The sequence below is a fragment of the Lichenostomus cassidix genome, chromosome 5 (genome assembly GCF_008360975.1).
Source record: "Lichenostomus cassidix isolate B80296 chromosome 5, HeHo_3.0, whole genome shotgun sequence".
In the NCBI taxonomy this organism is placed as follows: domain Eukaryota; kingdom Metazoa; phylum Chordata; class Aves; order Passeriformes; family Meliphagidae; genus Lichenostomus; species Lichenostomus cassidix.
Genome location: NC_139486.1, coordinates 22,846,858 through 22,868,739, shown reverse-complemented (window position 1 = coordinate 22,868,739; position 21,882 = coordinate 22,846,858). Strand labels below are relative to the sequence as shown.

The following is a 21,882-nucleotide window of genomic DNA, read 5'->3' as shown; positions in this document are numbered from 1 at the left end:
AAAGACAAGGAACTGTAAAGCAGAAGCTGGCTGTGGTGATGGGTGTTTCCCGAAGGAGCTGTTCTTGTTGGAACAATACAAAATCATTCCTGGATCATGGCAGGGTTTTCCCAGCTCTGACATGAGAGTGGTTTGCCTTTCCCAGCTATGGGTGAAGAGGGCAGGCCCTTCTAACAGAAAATGATTGCACTCCCAGCTACCATGCTGATGAAAGGGAGGGCAGTTCTTAGTACTGGTGCTTGCATGTTCCTGGCAGCTAGGGACAAAACCAGGGTGTGGAGTCAGCTTTTCTGCTTGGCCCTGGCTAGGGTAGGTTAGGGGAGGAGGAAAAAACCCTTCCTTTTTCTGGGAAAGGAAGAGTCTAGTTGTTCTTGCACAAATAAGTAGAGTGAAAGAGCAGGTTTTGATTAAAAAGTAATGCTTGCACCCAGCCTTCGTGATGGTTTAGGATACAGAGGGTCCATCTTGACTTTATACATGAGCCTAGGGAAGGGCAATGCCTTTATTCTGTCTGGAGCTGCAATAAATGTGGCCTTTGAACCATCCAGGAAGTGAATATATAGTTAAGGCTCTTAAAATAATGCAGCCTAGCAAACTGCCTTATTTAATCTGCCCTGTCAAGGCTTGTTGTAAGAGAGTTGTGCTTGAAACACCCTTTCTGTAGACTCTTGGGTGAGTTGCAAGAAGCTGTGCTGTGGCTTTGGCCACAGGGTCCTTCCTCCTGAATCTCCCCTGTCCACAGGACTAGGAGGCACGTGGACAAGGGTGCAAGCCTGCAGCTGGAGGGTTCAGCCAGTGTGGGCTGCCATGGAGAGGAAAAGCCTCAGGCTCAGATGTTCCTGCTTTCTGGTCTTCTGCGGCATTAGTGGTCAGCTCCTTGCTTAGTCCTCCAGTTTCTGCACAGCCGTTGAGGTGTATGTGTACCTTTGCTGGTACAGATGAGTTTCTCCAGGGATCTGCTTCCCTCTGGTGGACGAGCACTCCTGCTGCTGTCTCAGAGCCAGGCTGAGCCAGCAAGCTGTTACTGTGGGGGCAAGCAGGAGCTGGAACCAGCTAGCTATAGTGTCGCTGGTACCAGCGATTCCTTACTATCGGAGGTTAAGTGAGCAGTATGAGGGAGTGCTGGGAGAGGAGGACCAGAACTGCACTGCTGCCACTGCAAGCTCATCCTTCAGCCTGTGGCTCTGACTTGCACAGCTGAGCACAATAGCCTCTGCCTTGGGCTGTCAGCAGACATGTGTTCGTGCTGCTTTTTCTTTCATCCTGTATGTATGTACACTTGGCCTCCTTCCCTCTGTGCTGGCTCTCAGAGTTCACTCCTTTAAGCCCTCACTGGTCTACCAGGGATGATCATGCTCAATGCACGGCCCAAGGGCTGCTGTCCTGCCAGTGGAAAGGAGTGCCCAGGCATGGGAGGCTGGAGCCACAGCAGGTAACGATGACAAAAGGCAAGGCTGGAAGAAAACCCAGGCATTCTGTGCATTACTCTCAAATCTGAGATGCAGCCATGCAGCTGTGCAGACCTGAGAGGCTGTGAGGCAGGCAGGAGCACAAAGGCAGTGCCACCTTCTGGGATCTGGCTGCAGGATGCTGATGGCTGGGGGGTGACACCAAACCAGGGCTCCCAGGCAGATCTGAGAAACAGATTTGGGGCTCTCCATTGCTCAGCATGCTTGGCCTACACCTGGCTGGTGCAGCTCACAAACAAAGGACACTTCTCCAAGCGATACTGAGTAGTTTATTTTTTTCAGAGGGTGAGGGGGAGAAGAGCAGAGGGCTCGCCCTTGTCTCACCCCTGCAGCAGGAGTCACACACACACACACATGCAGTCAGGGAGGGGCAGAGACCCCGGGCTCGGGCTCCAGCCAGCAGGGCCCAGAAGGGCTCCATTTGAAAACCACAAAAAGTAACAGCAGGGGGATCACTGGTAGCAGCAGAAAAACCAGAGAGTCCCAGGGCAGGATGCTGAGCTGAGCAAGGGATGCCCCAAGAATGGGACCACCTATTCCTGGGGCTGAGCACCCAGGTTCCTTTTCCCACCAGGGAGGACCTGGAGAAGACAGCCTGGCCCAGCCTGCCACCTCCTCTTTGGAGATGCCAACAAACAGAAGCAGACAGAAGGATATGAAAGGCTGCAAAACCTCGTGAGTACTCCACCTCCAGGCAGCCCTTGAGCAAACCTTCCCCAGAAGGTAGAGCTGCCAGTGCTATCTGGGGTCACAAATGCCAGGGAAGCAGTCAAGGGCCCAGCTCCCTGGGAGAAAGACAGCCTGCCTAGCCCACCAGCTTGTTCCATGGGACTGTGCTGAAGAAGGAGTGAGACTTCAGCTTTGTTATGCCAGCTCCTCCAGAGCCCAAGCGCCGTTTTGGATTGTACTGCAGAAGCTGCAGAGAAAAGCAATGGGACAGGAGATGGGGACACTGGAAAAGGTATCCAGGCTGGGCCCTGCCTTTCCCCAACCTCTAGTACCATTCTCCCTCCTATCCACCCAAGCCTCTCACCTCGGTGAGCAGCGATGTAGCAGCCAGGCTGAGGCCCTCTGGCAGATGCAGCTGGGTGTGAGGCTGAATCCCTGATGGATGGTTTTGGGAGAGTGGCTGCAGAAGGCAGAGGGTGATGGTAAGCAGAGGCACTAAGGAAGGTAGGAGCACCCTGTAGTGTCTTCACTGCCACATAACCCTAGCCCTACACAGCAGAATTTAAAAGCCAGAGCCCTTAACACTCAGAGACAGTGCACAGGCATGGAGAATCACACATCTAAAGCAACCTGGCCAAGCCCAGAAGTACCAGCAGCACAAGGCACCCTCTCAGCCCTACACAGATGAGAGCCCTTGTGCCTCCTTCTCCCCTGTCCTCCTTGCACAGCTCCTCAGCCTCTTACCACTCCTGTCAGCAACTCATACAAGAGAGAGCCAAAACTCCAGCAGTCAGCTGCTTCGGTGGGCTCCACGATACCCCCCACTTCTGCAGAAAGAGACAGAGAGGGGTTAGAGATGGAGGCAGGGAGCACCAGTGGCCACATTGTGCTGGGCACATGTCTGCAGAAGCCCCCTCACTCCAGCTGGTGCCACTGGGCAGAGAGCTGGAGAAGCCAGGGGACACATCCCTTACCTGGAGCACTGTACAGCTCTTCCCGTGCCTGGCTGCAGTACTGGGGCTCCACCTCTGTCCACTGGCCAAAGAAGGTGAGACGGACATGACCTGCAGAGCAGCATCAGAGACAAAAGTGGGGAGTTTAGGACAAGACTAAGGATTTTGGTCGTAGCACAAAGCCAAGCCATATCCCCACCACTGTCAACAGCCAGGGCACTGGGCCCCTGTCATGCCCTGAACACAGAGGCACTTTGTATCTCCTGGCACCATCCCACCCTCCCAGTGCTTGCCCGAGATGCTCAACAGGCACTTGGAGCTGGTGAGACTGTTCAGGTGGGCTCCAAACCCACAGATGTCAGAGCAGGCTCTGGTGAGGAAAGATGCTTTTAAAGTGGACGGGAGAAGGTTAGCTTTCGCCTTGCAAAACTCTCTGCATTTTTCTTAAGCAATTTGTAGCTCTCCAATTTGTCCCAGATGTTGCCAGCTGGGCAGGGACTTGCACTGACAGCAGTACCCATGGCTAAGAGGGATGGGATGGCTCCAGAACACCCCCAGCAGGCAGTTACTTTTAAGCAGGGGAAAACTAACCCACTAGTCCCACTAACTTCAGGCACAGTTCAGCTGGTCTCAGCTTCCCCATGCTGGGATTTCCCAGGCAGCCAACCCCCACATGGGAGCAGGGGCAATGCATTTCTGTGGCTATGGCCCTTGACTCTCCTGCTGCAGAGCCATCTCTTGCAATAACCACTTGGAAAACCTAAGTGAGATCACACTTTCTAATTTCAGAAATACCCAAACTGTCCCAGACTCCCACCCCCCTGCAAGGCAAACTCAAGAAATTCCACATCTTCTGGAAATGAGGCAAGCAGCAGACTCCCAGCTGAGAGACCATCTTCTTCCTCTTCGGGACAGCAGCATGAGGCACTACCTACCAGCTGCATCAAGCAGCAAGTTCCTGGGGTTGAGGTCCCGGCACAATACACCCTGTTGGTGAAGTCCCTCTAAGGCCAGGAGGATTTCTGCTGCCCACAGCTGCACCTGCTCTTCCTTTACAGCCCATGCTCTCCGGTTGTGCCCATGGGAAGCCAAAGCCCTGCATTGTCCTGATGGTGGCTGTTTGCTGAGCTGGCCACAGGTCAGGCTTGCACCCCACGAGGGCTCCCACACGGCTGGGTCAGGCACACAGGGTTTGCCAGAGCTGGGCAGGGCAGCTCCTGCAGGAAGCTGCCTCTCAGCCAAGGTCAGGAGGGGCTGAGCCTGGGAAACCTCAGATACTTTCTGAGTCGGCAGTCGCCCTGCCCCTGGCTGGCCCCCTCTCACAGTCTTTGGTACAGGGACAAGCCCCTGGGGAAGCCTGGGGCCTTGTTGTGAGGCTGTTCTCTCAGATTTGCAGCTTGTGCTGCTGGTTAGATCATTCCATGGGTAGACAACCAGGCCCTGGCTGGCAAGGTGGCCAGGGCATTTGGCAGATGCTGCTGGAAAATGGTCCACACCACCGGACACAGCCTGTGTCACACTCAGATCCTGTCCTCCAGATGCAGCCCTCACACTGCCGGCAGGAGCCAGGAGAAGCTGGCAGTGGTTCCCTGAGCCAGAGTCTGCAGGGCCAAGGGACTGCTCCTGAGGGAGTGAGGCATCAGTGTTTCCCAATACTCGGTAGTTCACAGAGCCTGGGAGGTCACTGCCTTTCCAAGCAGGGAAGACGGATACTTGGCTGCCAGCCTGGGAGTTTCCCACACCATCCTCTGTGCCGTGGTCCCTCAGGGCGCCAATGGGGTTTGAATCGGCAGAGTCCTGCTGGACACAGTACTTGGAGCGGAGGTGGGACCACAGTGTCCCCCCTGGAAAGCAGAAAGGAGAACAAGTGATGAGGCAGAAAGCATTCCTGGTTATCCCACGGTGGACATGGCCCATTCAGGCACAGGCCAAGGCCCACAGAGTGGGAATGTGATTGATCATCATTGATCTCCCCAGCACAAAGCTCAAGTCCATGCAGAATACACTCCAGCCCGACAAGCACACCATGCCCAGTGCCACACCTCCCCGAGGACCTATCACACTGAAGTCTCATTCCCACCTCATTTAGCAGCCCTCTCCCCATTCTGCAGTCTCCTTGATCCCAGCTCTGCCACTTCCATGTCACAGAAAAGCCACATTTGCACACATGCTCCTGATCCCACTGCCATCCCCACTTTTCCCTGAAAGCCTTTCCTTCCTATGTGACAGAGACGACAGAGAGCTCCTACAGCATGGCACAAGCATGAGGGTCAGCAATAAGCCAGAGCAGCAAGCCCTGGAGACCACAGCATGCTGCCAAGTCTTCCCAGCCTCACTACATTCAGTGCTGGCTGCTTTCTGTAAACTCATCCTACAGCAACACACAAGGAGCTGAGCCTATTCTCCAACACACATCAGCCTCCATTTGTTATCACTGGACTCCAGATGCTGCTCCCTACACTTCTATTCAACCAGCAGAGAGTAACTAAGCTCCTTGGGACAAACCTCCACCTTGTCACACTTCTTCACCAGGATCTGGGACAAGCCTCAAGTATACCCAAACCCCAGTATGCCCACTGTCCCTAATGTTCCATCTCCTCTCTTTTGTATGCTCTCAAAATCCAGTGTGACCTTTTGTAACCAAAATAATGTTTTATAAAGGTCTTGTCAAAAGATTGTTTTGTTCTGCAACATTCAGGTGAACTACCTCACTTCATTTTCCATCACCATACTGTTATGGTCAGGCAATACTGGGATTTCCCAGGCAGCCAACCCCCACGTGGGAGCAGGGGCAATGCATTTCTGTGGCTATGGCCCTTGACTCTGCTGCTGCAGAGCCATCTCTTGCAATAACCACTTGGAAAACCTAAGTGAGATCACACTTTCCAATTTCAGAAATATCCAATTTCAGTAAAATGAAGAGGTTTTGCTTTTCAAGATGCTGAATCACATCAACTTCTTTACCTAAAGGCATGACTGCTCCCTCCCATGAGGCCCAGTGGCTCATCTCTCTAAAGACTAAGGCTGGTTTCCATATAACACCCACACACGCACAACCTCATTCTCCTTGTAGGTCTCCATAGGCCCATTTCTAGGTTACACCCCCAGTCAGTTCTTATCAAACCTCTGGAATTCCCAACACAGCTGAGCAGTTCTGTCCACCGAGTCTCCAAGCCCTGGTACCTACCACCCTTCTACGAAGAAGACGGCTTACACTATGACCATAAAAAACCCTCCCAAAATAGTAGGAGAAACATATTTCAGATTTTAAAGAAAGGAAGGTTATGGATAAACAGGATGCTTCACAGATGGGAGGGAAGGCTGTCCTCACTCACCCTGCACGTGTTCAAGATGGAGGAAGATGGAGTCCTCACTCACATAGTAGCACAACAACTTGACCATGAAGGGGACCCCATGAGGGATGATGGTCTGTCGCTCACGAGTCTCAACATGGGATTTGGGGAGGCTCTGAGAAGGTACAGGTAGATGGGTGTTACAGCATGGTAAGGACTTGGACTCCCTGCAACCTAGCACCTGGCAGGGCTGGAGGCCAGCCAAAAGGGAGTTTGCCTTCTGCCAAGCCCCATGGCTGCTCCCGTGATCTGTGATGGAGCTCCCCATCTGAGCAAACCTGTGGCTCATATGGAGTCTGTCAGTCCCCAGCTGTGATCAGGCAGTGCTCTGCAAAGCTCTGCCAAGGTAAGGCACTCCCCATCTGCACTGCAGGACCCAGAGGGCACAGCTGGTCCAGAGCAGTGACTCCTCTGCAACCACCCTGCTCCCTTCAGGCAGGAACCTGCCATCCCAGCCCTTTCTCCTCTTCCCCTGGAAATGATGCTTCTCCCTCTCATGCCAGATCCTTCTTGTCCCATTATTGAAGTCCCTCATTGTTAGTTCCAAGGGCACTGAAAAATACTCTAGGACTCGTACTGAGCACATCTCACCCACAACCTGTTTCAGGAGCTGACCCAGATTAACATGGCCTTGAAGCATTACAAGTCAGAGACATGGATGACCAAGATAAACCATTTCCCCTCTGATCACAGAAAATGGCTGAGGCAGCCAAAAGGCTGCCATCTGCTTGGACAAGGTGGCCCCAGCCTGAGAGGGAGAAGCAGGCAGATGAAACTGAAAACACCCACCTTGAGTATAAAGCTCTCACCAGTGGCTGGATCCTGGACAATCTGCACCTGGGACAGTACACACAGTACTGGTCAGAAGCAGTGACCCAACACACAGCCTACAGGAATGACCCAAGGGACTCAACCCTGAAACTGAAACAAACTCCCACCCCTCAGGAGGACTTTGGTGGGGCTCAGACCCCTACTCTTGAAAGACAAAACACAGGTTATTAGCAAGGCCATAGCCAGGCAGCAAGGAAGCAGAAAATTAATTAAACCAAGAGGTGGCTCCCATGCCAGTTTTGCTTCCTCCACACTGCAGGGTTTCACAGTGCTCTTTTGGGGCTCTGCAGGGTGTGCTGGGCACAAACCTGGACCTCAGCAGGATAGGAGGATCACATCAGTCCTGTCAAACTGAGATGTGCAAACGGCAGTGGAGAGCAACATGCAGTGCGTGTGTGGGTACAGTAAGCCTGGCATCTTCACTCCAAGATAATGAACTTCTAATTAGTTTATTCATCCAGATAGCTCAGCTTCTGCTGAAGTCCAGATTATCCACTGGGGTCCACCATCATGGCACCAGAGCATCAAGCACAATTCCATATGTGTGAAAGAACCAGATACATAAACATCTTGGAAGCTCTGGTAAGCAAAAGTAATAGGGACATTAACAGATTTCCCAATTAACTCCTTAAGGGGTGCAGAATACTCTCCTGTGAATTTTTCTTGGTGGGAATGGTGTGGATGGATACCCCAATGTTACTTGATGGATGTGCTGAGGGCTGGCACCCCCATTCCAGGTGCTAGGACCCTCCAGCTTTTGCTCCCTTTGGTCCCACCCCAGCCTCACCCCCATTCCCAGGTCAAGTCATTACCTTATCAATCACTCCCACAACCTTACACCGTCTCAGGTTCTCCACTGCCGAGCTCAGTGTCCTGATCGGCCGGAAGCGAAGGCTGCTGTAGCCCTGCAAGGTGATAAGAGGAGAAGGATGAAGGGCTTAGAAATGCTGCTGTCCACGACAGTGGGTGAAAAAGTCCTTGCATTTTCCAGAAGAGGCAACAATCCTGCCCAGCTGGTCAACATGCAGAGACAACATTCCAATGGCCATGATTCATTTCTAACAACAGCTGGACCATTTTCTTGGCCAACCCCTGGATTTCTAAATATTTTAGGGAATGTTTGCACTTGCAGCAGAGGCAAAATTCACACCTAAATTTGTAGCTAGACCATGACTGTTTCAACACTAACACTAAGGGGAACTGTATGGAAGGTAGTCTTTCTCCCCACATTCTTCCCACTAGGCCCTGACCCTACCCTGCCTCGCCTCGCTCCCTTCTCCCTTCTTTAACCACCTCCTTCCCACAATACAGAAAGCAGCCATTGTCTTTGGTTTCCATACAGATGGGAACAATGACAGGGAAGATGACACTTTAAACATTTGACAGGGTGGTTCCCTGCAGTGGCTTCAGTCTCCACAAAAATGTCCATATTCACTGTGGTGGCAGCAAGCTAAGTATACACACTTTGGAGGATGGGGTCCTGGAAGCACTCTAGGCAATCTGGGCCCATCTCAGCTCCTTGATTCGGGCAGGATGAAGAGCTGCCAGCTCCCTTGCAACCACTGGCAAGCCAGGACACTCTGCAGCTTGACGTACCTGCCATTTTCTCTACACCATCTTAGCGTGGCATCTGGCAGAAGCAGACAAGGAAGCCCACTGGGGCTGCTTTATCTGCGTGTCCACACTCCCACCCCCGTTTCCCAGTGTCACAGAACCGCTGCCATCCCACCCGTGCCCCTCACCGTGGCAGTGGTGCTGTCACCCCCGGCCCGCTGGAGGTGGCAGTTGAAGATCTCCTCGGCACGCCTCAGGTACTGCGTGATCTTCCGCTTCACGGCCTCCCGACGCTCCTTGTTGGGGTCAACTGCGGTGGGTGCAAAGGGTGGGTGTGAGGGGTCTGGCACGCCCGCGGAAGGATGCCCTGGCCACAGTCGCCAGGGGGATGCCCCCGCCCCCCTCACCCTTCTCCCGGTAGGGATGCACTCCCTGGACAGATGCCCCAGTGCCCTCATCACACTCCCTAGAGGGATTTCCCCGTCCCCTTATCATTCTCCGCGCCTCACGGAACTCCCGACGTGAAAGCGCTGATCCCCTGGCTGGCGTCCCCGGAGGGGTGCCCCGGTTCTCCGCTCCCAAGCGGCCGCACACACCCTGCACGCCGCGGAGCAGCACGTCCACGCCGTTCTGGTAGTGGTTGAACGCCTCTTCGTAGTCCTCGCTGACGTCCCGCTCCAGCGCCAGCCGCAGCTGCCGCGCCGCCTCCACCAGGTAGTCGCGGCGCCCGCCGCCCTCGGGCCCCGCCGGCACCACGCGGCTCCGCAGCTGCCCCAGGTAGACGCGGGCCTGCGCCAGCGCCCGGGAGCAGGGCTCGGCCTCCGCCCGGCTCATGGCCCCGCGCCCTCCGCCGCCCTGCGCCGCCGGGAGAGGGGCCGCGGGGTCAGCCGGGGCGCGGCACACGCCCCGGGCCCTTCGCTTACCGGCGCGGCCCCCCCGGCACGGCCCCCGGCCCCGCGGTCCCGCACCTGGGCAGCGCGACGGCCAGCATCCCCCGGCGCCGCCGGGCGGGGCGGCAGGGGCGCGGCAGGGGCGGGCGGCGCTGATTGGCCGCGGATGAGATAATCGCGATCATCATCATCGTTGTCGTCGTCGTCGTCGTCATCATCATCATCATCATCATCATCGCCCCCCGCGGGGTCTGTGCTCGTGTCCCCCCGCCGGGGTCCCGCCCCCGCCCGAGGCAGGCGCTCCACCGCTCCGTTAACGGGCGGTGAGCACCGTCATTCCACTTGCTTCATTGTCATCGTTACTCACCATTAATTGCCTTTAATTAACCAAGCTCCCGTTCATTAAATGCCGCCTTTGCAGCCGCGTTTCCTTCCTCTCGTAACGCGTAATTAGCTGTGTTTTAATTAGCCTTTGTCTCTGTCAGCCGTCCTATGGCTGCACCCGCTCCAGCAGATCCCCACTGCCACAGTTAAGGTGATGGATGTCTTGCCACTTCATTGTGGCCAGCCCTGGGTACCTCTGGCTCTTCCTGATTTCATCTTTCAAGTGGGTGCCGTTGGCCCTGACACTGGGCTCTCAGCCAGCCCTTCTACCAGCTCTTGCAGACTCATTGGGTTTTATGAACTTATACAATATGTACAGAACAGGGAACATCAGCACAAATGCATTGAGGTGCCACAAAATGACAGCGTAGTCAAGATCCCATCTGGTGGTTAACAAATGCTTTGTATGTGGAAAATATCAGTCTTTGGCTTATCCTAGAAACATGTATTCCTGCCTTCCTGGCCTGGCTTTCTCTTGGAAGGTCAGGAAGCCTTGCAGGGCCTGCTAGATCACTGCAGTTATTAGCGAAGGAGATTTGCTGAACCTGGAGTACTGAAGTGGTTATGCCAGCTGGCCAGCTGGTTTGCTGTGTCTGTGGGATGCTTGGTCCCAGATTAAATAACTGCCTCACCAGAGAGGTGGCAGGGGACCTGTAAAGGCAGGAGGACTAGAATGAAATCTAAGGGATATCCTTAGAAAAACTGTGCTAAGATTGCTTGGGAAGAGGGAGGCACCTGCATCTTTATCCATCCCCTGCTAACCTATGGGCATATCCCATTGCAACAGGAAATGATCCTAAGATGAGGGTTTTCATTCTGTCAGGAGCTGGCCTTGTGCTGTGCCATCACAGCCACACCAGTCTGGTCAGACACTGTGTTCAGTGCCTGCTGGAGCTGGTGCTTGCTGTGGGACTGGCAGAGGGGCCACCCCTTTGTGGCTGACCTGTGGTTACTTCATACCCTGCACACATTGGTGGTGGGAGATGTCCCCAGGCTCAGGTCCCCTGGGTAGCTCTTTGCACAGCCCAGTCTTTTAACAGCAGAACAGGACAGTAAAGCCTGTGCCCCCAGCTCGGCTCAGCATTCAACAACAAAACACTGTCTCTCTTATAAGGACCATTTCTTTGGGAGTATGAAAGTATTAACTGCCTCAGAGGGCAGGTCTAGGAGGATGCAAAGCCATCTGCTTTGTAAGACAACTTCAGCAGATCTATGTGGGCCTGGAGAGAACAGAGAGCACAGGTAAACAACAAAATCCAGCACAATGTATCTGTAGAGTGGTTTGGATATTGAGGTGATGGTGGTAGAGAGATGTGTGAAGAGGAATTGCTGGGAAGGTACAAAACTCTGTGAAGGTCGTCATCAAACACCTCTGAAGTGGCCAGCAGAGAGTAAGCCAAAGAATGTTCCTGTGAGAAAAAGCCTTGCAAGGGAAGAAGACTCTTACTAGCCCCAAGGCACAGCTGCCTTTACCTGTGGGCTTCCAGGTTTGCATGTCAGTGCTCGACAGAGGACATTAAATTTGGGGGATTACTTTTAGATTAACCTGTTGAAGAGCTTGTGGTCCTTGTTGGGAAGTGGGAACTGCCAAAGCAAAACTAGCATAGACACCATGGAGAGGAGTGAGAGCTGCCTTTTTTTCTCACAGACTAAAATTGATGCACAAGAGCTGGCAAAAGCTTAAAACATGCTGAGATTGCAACCACCACTGGCTGCAACAAGCAGAAGGATTATGCCAAACTTTGTGAGTATGCAAAAGCCTTGTAAGTCACAATCAAGAAGTTAGGACCTCAATGCTTCTTTATTTGCAGGGACATGTAGGAGACCTGCACTGGCATGACTGCTGCTGGGAGGCAGCACTCTGGTGTCATCCTACAACCAGGGAAACCAGAGGTTATCAGTGAAGTTTTAACATCCGGGTTTCATCAGCTACAATACTACATCAGGAGGGAACCCTGGGCTGATCTCCACATCACCTTTACAGTTACTTCCCAAAAATTTAATATTTTGTTCCTTGTGCATAAGGCCAGGTGCATTTATGTTTTATGTCCCTACAACTATCCTCCAAAACCATCTTACTGCAGCTCTGGCTCCTAAAGCCTCATTAAACAAACCTTTGCTCTGTAAGGCTGGAACACACAGGGAGCCCAGGGACGCTGATAACCCAGTGGTGTGTTGCTCCCATGGGACAGCTGCCTGTCTGCAAGGGATACACAGGCAGAGAAAAGATGAGGGGATTGGGAGCACTGGGGCTGGATCAGGTTTTCTGCCTGTCCATGGAGGAGCTGGGGTCTGTCAGGGTCCCTTTACAAGGGCACCAGTCTCCTACAGCCCCACTCTGCAGTGCCTGGGGGACATGGGGTTCTGCAGATGTAGCTGACCTTGTCAGAGTGCTTACACGTCTGCTGTGGCCAAGGAGGGCTGCCAGGAGCTAGTGGTATAAAAAAGCCACTACTGGGAGCACAGAGAGGAGGGACAGGCAGACAGTGGTTGGTCCCCTTGAGAGGAAATGTGGGTGTTGGATACAAGTCCTGAGGCCAGGAGGCCCGCTCTGCCTCTCAGAGCAGCAGGCCCCCACCCTGACCCTCATACCTCTGTTGGCTGTGATGTCCTGCTGGAAGTCCCTGCCACCCTGGGATGAGGAAGGTCCCAGGACTGTCCTCTGTGCAAGGGGTAGGGAAAGGAGCTAGCATTTCCCTGGGCATGTGATGCCTGCAGCAGTCACAAGAACTTCATGCTAGGACTCACTGGTTTCCTATTACCTCCATGGAGCTAGAGGGAGCCCTGACAGCTGGAGATCCAGCTCCCAAACCTCTTGTGTAAGTGATGCTTTCGCCTGCTCCTGCCCTGCCCCAGCTATTCACTGCTGCAGTGGGACAGCCACATCCCACCCAGCTCCCACATCCTTGCTGTCCAATGCCCCATGCCACAGGAGGAGCAGGGGACAAGGCCACACACAGCACCCAGGAGGCTCAGGTGATGGAGGGCAAGAAGCAACACGAAGTGGCTGTGCAAGGCAGGTGCCTGGCCCTGCCATGTCTGATGGGCACAGCTAGCACTGGACTATCTCAGTGCCAGGCAGCAGCCAAAGAGATGACATCAGATACCAGGAACTGTTTGGAAAAGCAACTGTAAGTTAGTGTGTTTGGATTAGTTTTAATCCTAATCGTCAGTCTTGATAAACATATTTTTATTAATTAATATACTTGGATTTATGTAACTTCCTTTTTTAAAGGTTTAATACTACCAGGGTATTAAAAACAATACAGAAACCATCACATGCATCTTCAAGTGCTGCACAGGGTTCTCTTTGGTCTCAGAGCACAGCCAGCCAGGCAGAAATAACACATAGTGATAGGGAAGGCCTGTGTGGCCCAGGACAGGCCACCACATGGTCCACACAGACTCTGAGTGATGTGGGAAGGGGAGCAGCAGTTCCCCTCATCCATGAGGTAGTGAAGGAAGAACTTCATGGGCTGTTTTTGAGGCAAAGCCCATGTAGGTGATGGCCCAAGATACTGTGGATGCCAGAACTGGGAATGGGATCCAAAGAGATCCAGCAAGCTCCTGAAGAATATGCCCAGCTGCACACGTATGACTCACCCAGTCCATTCCCTGCTACACGGTGGCAGTATGGAGGTTCACATTGCCTCAACACCCACTGCCAGCTTTCCCTGACAGGGACCTGCCTGTCCCCACGACCTTATGCCAGCCTCAAGCAACACCAGCATTATGGCTTAGGGAGTCATAATGTAACCCCTGTTACAGGCAGCCCTGTCAAATGTGGGAAGGAGCTGTGGAACCCAAATCCTGCTACGTTAGGCTCCGCTCTTGTTCCTCAGACCAGGATAAACCACAAGTCCCATCATCTAAGTGTAACCATGAAGCCTTTGCAGATCTTGCCCTCCAGTCTTCTGTTTGAACTTTCAAGAGTGACCCTTGATTTTGTTTTAACCCAGTGCCAGGGGTGCCCCACAAACATGCTGGTCCCAACTCATCCCTAGAGTTTCCAGCTATATGCACTGCTCCAGGGTATGGCTTACACAGACCAGCATGGGATGCATTTAGCAGAGAGCCCCAGACTCCCTGCAGAAGGGGTGGGAACTGAGACAGGAAAAGCCCCATGAGAACTGCTTAAAGCATGGAAAATCAGGGGCTGTGGCTTCTCCCTGGACCTGGGCAGAGAGCTGGCTGAGTGGGGAAAGCAGGAAATAGCAGTACCCACAACCACCTCCATGAGGGCCACTGGCTCCTTATACCCCAAGGGTACTCCCAGTAAGGGACAGGGGCCCCAGGCCAGCCTGTCCCCATGTCAGGTAAATGAGCCTTGGTGGGGTGTTTCCTGAGTGGGAAGGCCCATGGACAGCCTGCCCCCCACTGCCCTAAACTTTGCATTAGCCCTGCCAGGCAGGACAGAACACTGAGCCAGACATTCAGACTGTGGTGAGAACAGGATGAGGATGGTGAACAGGGAGAGGTACCAGTCCCACACTGTGGTGTGGAGAAGGGCAGTTCCCTCAAGAGTGTCCCAGCACCCAACTGAACATGGATAGTCCTCAGCCTGGGGAGCAACCTATTGGTTGCCCATCTCCAGCATGACACCAAGGGCAGTCCCTTGGGTGCTGGAGGATTGGTGATGGAGTCAGGCCCTGGGTCACTGCCTTCCTCCAGCCTGAGAGGGTGCCCATGGGAAAGTTCCTTGCCTGCAGCTGCTGGAAAGCAGATAGGAGTGTTCACACTGCCAGCTCCCACGCCAGACCAGCTTTTATTGAGCAGGGCAAAGCTGGGATGTGGCTGTGAATACAGCAGGAGCCCAGAACAGCTACCTACCAGAACAGCTTCCCAGGCAAGTTCCCTGGCACCTGCCTAGGCTGCCCTAGCTAGGGGAAAGCTGTGCCAAAGCTAGGATGGATGCAGCCCTGCAGCCTTGCCTGCCCCAGATTTCCTTCTTTCCCAGCTGCAGAGTGCTGGCAGGACAGAGATTTGCAGCTGCAGCCTTGTGAGACATCTCCACTCACTCCCACATCATGCTGCCCTCCCCAGCCAGTTCCAGTCCACCAGCTCTGCTCCTCACTGCCCCAAGGATGTCCTCGAACACCAACACACTGCTTGAGTTCCTCATCTTCAGCTCTAGGCCCGATCACAGGTCCTTTTGTCCTGCTGCCAACGGGGCAGATGGGGCAAGGGAGTCCTTGGTTCCAGGCTGTATTCCCACCAGGGCCAACCAAGAGTACAGTCAGCTCTTCCGTGCCGGAGTCCTGCTCCCCACTGCAGCTTGGAGGGACATGACTCTGCAAATCGCCCAGGCTGGGGGGAAAGGCAGCTGGCTCAAACCCAGGTGGTGGGAGCGAGGCTGGGGACAGGGCAGAGGCTACCTGCGTGGTGTGCCACATCTGCAAAGAGAGCATGACACGGGGTGAGCACTGCCAGCATGGGAAAGACACTTGGAACTTCACGCTCACCTGCTCTGCCCTGGATCCCCTTCTCTGTGCCTGGCCACTCTGACACAGAACTGCAGGGGCAGGGACTGCAGGCAGCCTCTTCATGGGGAGAAGAGAGGCTGGTGGGGATGGTGCTGGCTGAGCCCCCAAGAGCAGGCTTCAGACAAAAGGGGAAAATGATAAAGTGCCAGCCACAGGTGTCATGCCTCGAAAGTGCCACGAGTCCAGCCTGTGCTGTTACAGCAAGCAGTTTGAGAAAGTGAGTTAAAGGACGGAAAGAGTACAGTAACCCAAACAACAATCAGTCAAGGACAGCAGTAAGGACACCGCTGGCAGCAAGATGAGGCTGAAACTGGAAATTCATGGATCCAGGAAACCCAGCATTGTCTGTGATGGCAATAGAGCTAAGCACCATCGAGTCACACAGTCCATCCATTTCCATTCTGCCCAGCTTTAAGCTGCTGAGCCAGGAGACTACCAAGTATCTATTGAGCCTTCAGTAAAAGGCCTGTTTCTCCACAGCCACCCACTATCCCCTCCTTTCTTCTGTGTCTGCTCTGCACAAACCCTTCGCTGGTAGCAGTGTCAGTAAAGATCTAAATGCTTCATGAAGATGCTCATCCCAAGGAAATTAACCCAGAAGACACCACCCATACCTGCCCCTGCTCACTTACAGTTCACAGTCTTTCCGTCCCTTCTTGTCTTGTCTTCTCTTACCTCGGCCCTTGGATCTCCTCCTTCAAAAGGAAAGTACCACAAGAAGAGATGATGTGTGGGAGATGAGAACCACAATCCCAACCAGTAACAACACCCCTATATCACTTACCTTCCCAACCTCATCAGGTCCTGCCGGGGCCTGCAGAGTGGGAAAAAGACAGAGTGAAGCGGTTATTGGGCAGTGCTGCATGTTGAGCTGCAGGAGGTGGTCCATTGACATGCTCCAGTGCACAGCACAATCTACCTGTTATCATTCATGTTTAAAACAGACCCAATGTCACTTCTCTTGACCTTATCAACTCCTCAGTTAGGAGCTGATTGCAGTAGGCAAAGAGAAGGCAGAGACAGCAAAGGGGCAGAGCAGCAGAGACAGCTAGTCAGCTTGGGTGACTACTCTGGGAATGTGACATTTTGCCAATGAGGATGGGAAGGGCAAGTTCAGTCTTAGCTGCTCTCAATGACAGCTTTCACATCCTGTAGTTAAACAAGGTGCAACATCCTGAGTAACAAACATGGGGATCTGCTTCAAAGTCTCAGCAGTAGTTCTCAGGCATGACATGCCCCTTGTAGGGGTCACGGCCAGGACATCCACCACGCCTACACTAAACTACAAAAGGGAGCAATGTACAGGTGTGGAAAGCAGCTTAGGGAGAAGCCAAAAACTGCTGCAGAAAGCAGCCTGCACAAGCGCTCATAGGAGATCCCCTGGGAGTTACCCTAAGTAGGAAAACCACAAAAGGCTTAGGAAATTCCCTGCATGGAAAATAGCTGGAAGCAGAAAAGGAGGCAAGTAACACATGTGCTTCTTCCCACTCCCCTTTCTGCATCCACTGACAGACGCTCCAGAGGTAGCGTGGAGCTAGGTCTGCTCCAGTACAGCTGCTCATACAACTGCAGGGGAATACCAATCCAGGGATCCTCAGGCTCTTCTTCCAGGCAAGGATCATGTCTAATGGCTGCCCAGCAGCACACTCATCCCCCAGTTTTCGCAATACTAAATCACCCTTGGATCATGATGGAGAGTGATTACCAGGACCCCCCACAGAGGAAATGCTGGAGAGTCTCTATGGCAAGGACCAGCTGCAGGCAGCAGCAGAGCTGCTCCCGCAGCATTGCAGTCCTCAGGCAATGGCCCTGTCCTACCCAGGCTTTCACCACTTTGGGGACACAGTGAGCACCCCAAGGGGTTGACTAGGTGCCAGGAGTCTGTGGCAGGTTGGTGCTGCACATCCATTCCAGGCCACCACTGCTTACGCAGGCCAGGTTGACACTCTGTGTTTTAAGCTTCCATTTGCTGGCTTGGATGTAAACCTCTGCTTCCCAAAGGGCCACCTTAATGGTGGCCCAAGACTCAGCTGTTGAGCTTTCTCTTTGGGCCATGGTCACACTCAGGCATGCCAAGCCATGGAGCTCCCCGCTGAGCCACCACCTTGGACGTGCTGTCACACACGAAACACCTGCCTCAGAGCCACGAGCCTTGCTCCATTACCCACAGGCAGATCCTCTGGCTAGAGGAGCATCTGCCAGGCATGCCAAGGCAGCTGCAGGGATGAGGAGCACAGCCCTGCAGATGGTGCGTGGTGCCTGACCTGTCTTCACAATGCCACACACCCCCTTGGCTGCGGAGAGCAGGTGCAGAGATGTGGTGCAGACTGCAGTTGAACAAGGGCCATAAGCACCTGCAAATTCTAGTGCAAAGACAGCAAGAAGGGGTGCCAGCACAGCCAGGGTGCCCACAGGGCATCCCTGTTCCACACACAGGGTGAGGTGGCTGGGTTGCTCTTGCTGGAGCCCAGCAGTCCCTACCTGCACTCGCATTGCTTGTGCTCGGTGAACGCCATCTCCACATAGGGTGCCTCCCCATTTGGCTTTATCTTCAGGAGCTGAAAGAGGAGCAAAGGTTACTTCCCAGGCAGAAGCAGGAAGGGGCTGGAAGGGCTCCTGCACCACTGCCTTGCCACCCCAGCCTCTCGGGAAGATGCATGTCTAACCTGTTCCTCGGGACCTCCAACAACAGAGACTCCACCTCCACACGTAGGCAGCATCGGCCAGGCCCAGCTGCCCCGGCAGCTTGGGAAGCTCTGCTAGTGTCTTCAGGGCTTTAGTTTCAGTCCCATGGTCTTAAAATTCCCCAGCCTTAGACAAGATTTTTCAGTCTGCCTTTCTGGCGAGCTTTCACATATTTGACCACTTTGCACATCTCCCTTCTCTGACAGAAATATCCCCCCAGTCATGTTTTCCACACCAATTCCATTGCTGCTGTCTCCTCCTGGACCCCTTTCCTACAGTTTGAGTGGGAATTGACTGGAGTCAGTACCACAGTGCCTCCCCAGTCCAGAGGTACAGGATTTGCCCTGTCACATGTCACTCCACAGCCCAGCCTGAAGTTCAGGTTGGACATCCAAGAGCCTCACAGGGTATGTTCATCATTGGTGTGATCCACATTAGCCTCTGCAGAAGTGTCTCACATTGCCACACTGTACACAGCAGCAGGATCCCTCCCATAGAGGGAGACCTGTGCTTGGGGAGTTGCTTCCTATTCACATCAGGCTTTGGATCCACCTCAGCCAAGAGTTTTTGGACACTGCCATCCTGCCTTCCAACACAGAGGGACCAAAACCACTGGTGATTTATTGCAGGCACTCCCGAGTCCATCATCTGTAACAAAGTAGAGCTTTTTCCTGCTCTCTGCAGCATCAGCAGGTTGATCTCTGGCAGTTCAGTGCAAGAGCTGCAGTGTGAGGACAACTGCTGCCTGGTACATGGAGAAGAGTTGAACTGCCCGGGATCTCCCACCCCACAGCTCACACAGTGGCAACTGAAAATGCAGCTGCCTTCATGCTCACCATGCCCCAGCGTGGGGGTATTCACAGTCAGCACCACCCCAAGCATCACCTGACATAGGAGAGCCTCACTCCTGCCTTCGGTTAAAGGACAGCACTTGCTTCAGGCAATCAGGGCAACAGGAACACCCCCCAAACCCCACCACAGGACAGGAAAGGTCTGGAAAGATGACAGCAATGAGCAAGACAGACCACACAGAGAGAAGTCGGGGAAGCAGGGAGTGAGGCCAGTACCACCAGGGGTGACACCTGGCCTCAGAGGCAAGCCCAAACAGCAGGCAGAGCGACCCTACTGACTTGGTATGCTTTTGAGCAGCTGTAAATCCCCTCCTTGCTAGCCACACTGCTACAATGTTTAGATGATGCAAAGCTGCAAGTTCACCTTCCCGGCGCTGGGTGTGCAGCCCACAACCTCTCCGGCACAGCCACGGCCCCGCGGCAGCGGCACGTACCTGCATGGTGACCGTGCTTGTCTCCACGGGGACGCAGCGGAGACCCTCGTCCCCACAACAGCCTCCACAGCGCTGCAGGGAGACGCAGGAGGGTCTGAAAATGTACTCCACCTCGTTGGGGAATTCGGTGATGACGTCCACCAGCTGCTCCAGAGGCCGGCAGAAACTACGATTCCAGATCTCCCGAAAGGTCAGGACTGCAAGAGACAGGGGCAGGGACTCTAAGGAGGCGCCCAGAGAGGCAGAGCCCAGCCGGGCCGCTGCCGGGGCAGGTACAGCGGCCGCGGTGGGGTCCTGCAGCCATCACGGGCACAGGAATGCCAAGGACCTGCTTGTGCTCTCAGTAAGTCCATCACGGTACTGTGCACAGCACCGTGCGGGGGCTTACACAGCCACCCCGATAGGCTCTGTCTCCCTCTGCCCGCCAGCTCAGTCTCCTGCCCAGGCACTCTGCTCACCCCCGGCCTCCGCCGAGAAGGGGATCTGCCGCTCCTCGAACCTCCCTCGGGCAGACAGCCCTCCCCTGGGACTTCCCAGCAGGGAGAGCTGAAGCGGAGTGCTCCCATCAGGGACCCCCCATGCTGGTACCGGAGCGGCGGCAGTCCAGGTATAGGGCTGCGCTCCGCTCCGGTGCCCGGTGCCGCAAGCGCCCGGGGCGGGCTGCGGGAATCAGGTTGCTTGCTCCGAGCCTCGGCACAGCTCCCCGCTGCCTCCCCGGTTGTCGCTGCGGGGCTCCGGAGGTGACACAGCTCCGGGTGGTACCGAGCGTGCCCCGGCTCTGCGCGAAGCCCTCCCTGGGTTGCCGCCCCCTCCCAGCCGGGACACCGGCGGCCACCCACTGCCAACTCACCGGGCGACTCCGCGCTGGCTGTCCCCCGCACCTCCGGGGCCTGCAGGGAGGGAAAGGCGAGCGCTGGCGAGGCGGCATGGGGCGAGCCGCCGCCCACCGCCCAGCGCCGGGAGGAGCTGTCCCAGCCGTCACGGCCACCCGGTGCAGCGGCACCGGGGGACCGGGCTGCCCCCGCTCCGACCCCCCTCCCGCCCCTCGGCTCTCACCGGGGCGGGCGGTGCCCCCAGCGTCCCGGCCACCAGCAACCGCAGAAAGGCGCCGAGCAGCCGCATCGCCGCTCCCGCCGCCCCGGCACCGACTCGGCGCCGCCGCTACCGCCCTGCCGCCCCCGGCATGCCGCCCCGCCGCCGGGCCACCGGCCCTGCCGTGCCGCCTCCGCCGCCGCCGGGCCATGGGAGCGCACTCCGCTCCGCCGCCGTATTTCACCGCCGCCGCCCCGCCGCCGCCCCGCCCCGGCCCCGCCGCGGGGCGGGAGCAGGTGCCCGGCCCCGGCGGCCGCGGGGACGGCTGGTGCTCCCGGGCTTGGCGGAGACCCCTCCTCCCGCGCCCCCACGCCGCCTCCGGCCATTTCTCCACTGGGCTGCCCCGGCGCTTCTATTCACCGGCCTGTGCCCGGTGAATCCCCGGCCGGCGGGAAGCCCCGGGGCTGTGTCGGGCTTCTGGGCTTGCTGTTTTTGCTGCCCCATGCCCATCCAGCAATTCTGTGCCCACCTGGTTCTCTTGAGCCCATAGAACAGCCCCTTTCCCACCCATCCTCTCAATTTCCCTACTGATGCCCTGTTCCCACTCAGACATCCCCTGAGTGCCCACCCACCCCCTTCCCTCTCAAGCTGCCCCTGCCTGTTCCATCAGCCCCTGCCGCTGGACCCCTGTCAGAGGGTTTCCAGGCCCCCTAGCCTCAGGGACAGCATCCCGATTCTAGTCTACAGCTCAGAAGGGAAGGGGGCACAGCAGGTCTGGGGTCAAACCCTGCTGCCAACCCAAAGGAGCTCTGTGGCCTTTTCTGTTCTATTTTTAAGCCCCAGTAGCCAGGGAAGTTGGAACTATGGGAGGCTGATGAGATACCAACAGGCAACACGATCCCCCGTGGGATGCAGGTCCGAGGGAAATAACAGGCTCTGTGTCCGTGCCAGGATTCACGTTTCTGTCCTCCTGGGAGAGTGGGGAGGCTGCTTCAGGGCTTCCCTACCCAACACTATGTGAGGTCTGTTCCTGCGGCATGAGGATGCCAGTGGCCTGCTCCCAGCCCTGTGGGATCTGTCCCCAGGCAGGACATGCCAGCTGTCTGTCCTCAGCCCCGTTGGGTGATGCAGGTGGCAGTGACTCAGGCGTCAGCAGGAGCTGGGCTCTGTCAGGAGCTTCTAGGCATTGGTACCACTGAATGTGTGAGAAAGCTGCTGGAGCAAGGCCTGGCAAATTAGCATGGAGATGCTGCAGAGATAAGCACACAGAAATCTCAGCCCCACCGCGGGGTGG

At 55.3% G+C, this 21,882-nt stretch overlaps 2 protein-coding genes across 7 annotated transcripts; both read right to left on the bottom strand.

The window, feature by feature from the left end:
- Positions 1 to 1,949: 1,949 nt before the first annotated feature.
- On the bottom strand, positions 1,950 to 9,844 carry RPS6KL1 (ribosomal protein S6 kinase like 1). The gene is made up of 10 exons (XM_085061775.1): positions 9,426 to 9,844; positions 9,018 to 9,139; positions 8,088 to 8,180; positions 7,234 to 7,281; positions 6,427 to 6,559; positions 4,027 to 4,935; positions 3,113 to 3,202; positions 2,883 to 2,965; positions 2,503 to 2,598; positions 1,950 to 2,385 (listed from the first exon to the last, which is right to left on the bottom strand). The coding sequence occupies exons 1-10, from the start codon at positions 9,661 to 9,663 to the stop codon at positions 2,275 to 2,277; spliced, it is 1,923 nt and encodes a 640-aa protein (XP_084917901.1). The 5' UTR covers positions 9,664 to 9,844; the 3' UTR covers positions 1,950 to 2,274.
- Positions 9,845 to 10,428: 584 nt separating this feature from the next.
- On the bottom strand, positions 10,429 to 20,830 carry PGF (placental growth factor). Of its 6 annotated transcripts, none has more exons than XM_085061780.1 (7): positions 20,613 to 20,824; positions 20,407 to 20,446; positions 19,557 to 19,753; positions 18,068 to 18,144; positions 16,371 to 16,400; positions 16,262 to 16,281; positions 10,429 to 15,496 (listed from the first exon to the last, which is right to left on the bottom strand). In XM_085061780.1, exons 1-7 carry the CDS (start codon positions 20,676 to 20,678, stop codon positions 15,432 to 15,434), a joined length of 495 nt encoding a protein of 164 aa, XP_084917906.1. In that variant the 5' UTR covers positions 20,679 to 20,824; the 3' UTR covers positions 10,429 to 15,431. The 6 variants fall into 6 exon arrangements, 2 of the variants coding, with proteins under 2 accessions (XP_084917906.1, XP_084917905.1); XM_085061779.1 differs by having other exon boundaries at positions 16,219 to 16,281; positions 20,613 to 20,819; XR_014852542.1 differs by having other exon boundaries at positions 16,371 to 16,505; positions 18,068 to 19,753; positions 20,613 to 20,830.
- Between the last annotated feature and the right edge of the window lie 1,052 nt (positions 20,831 to 21,882).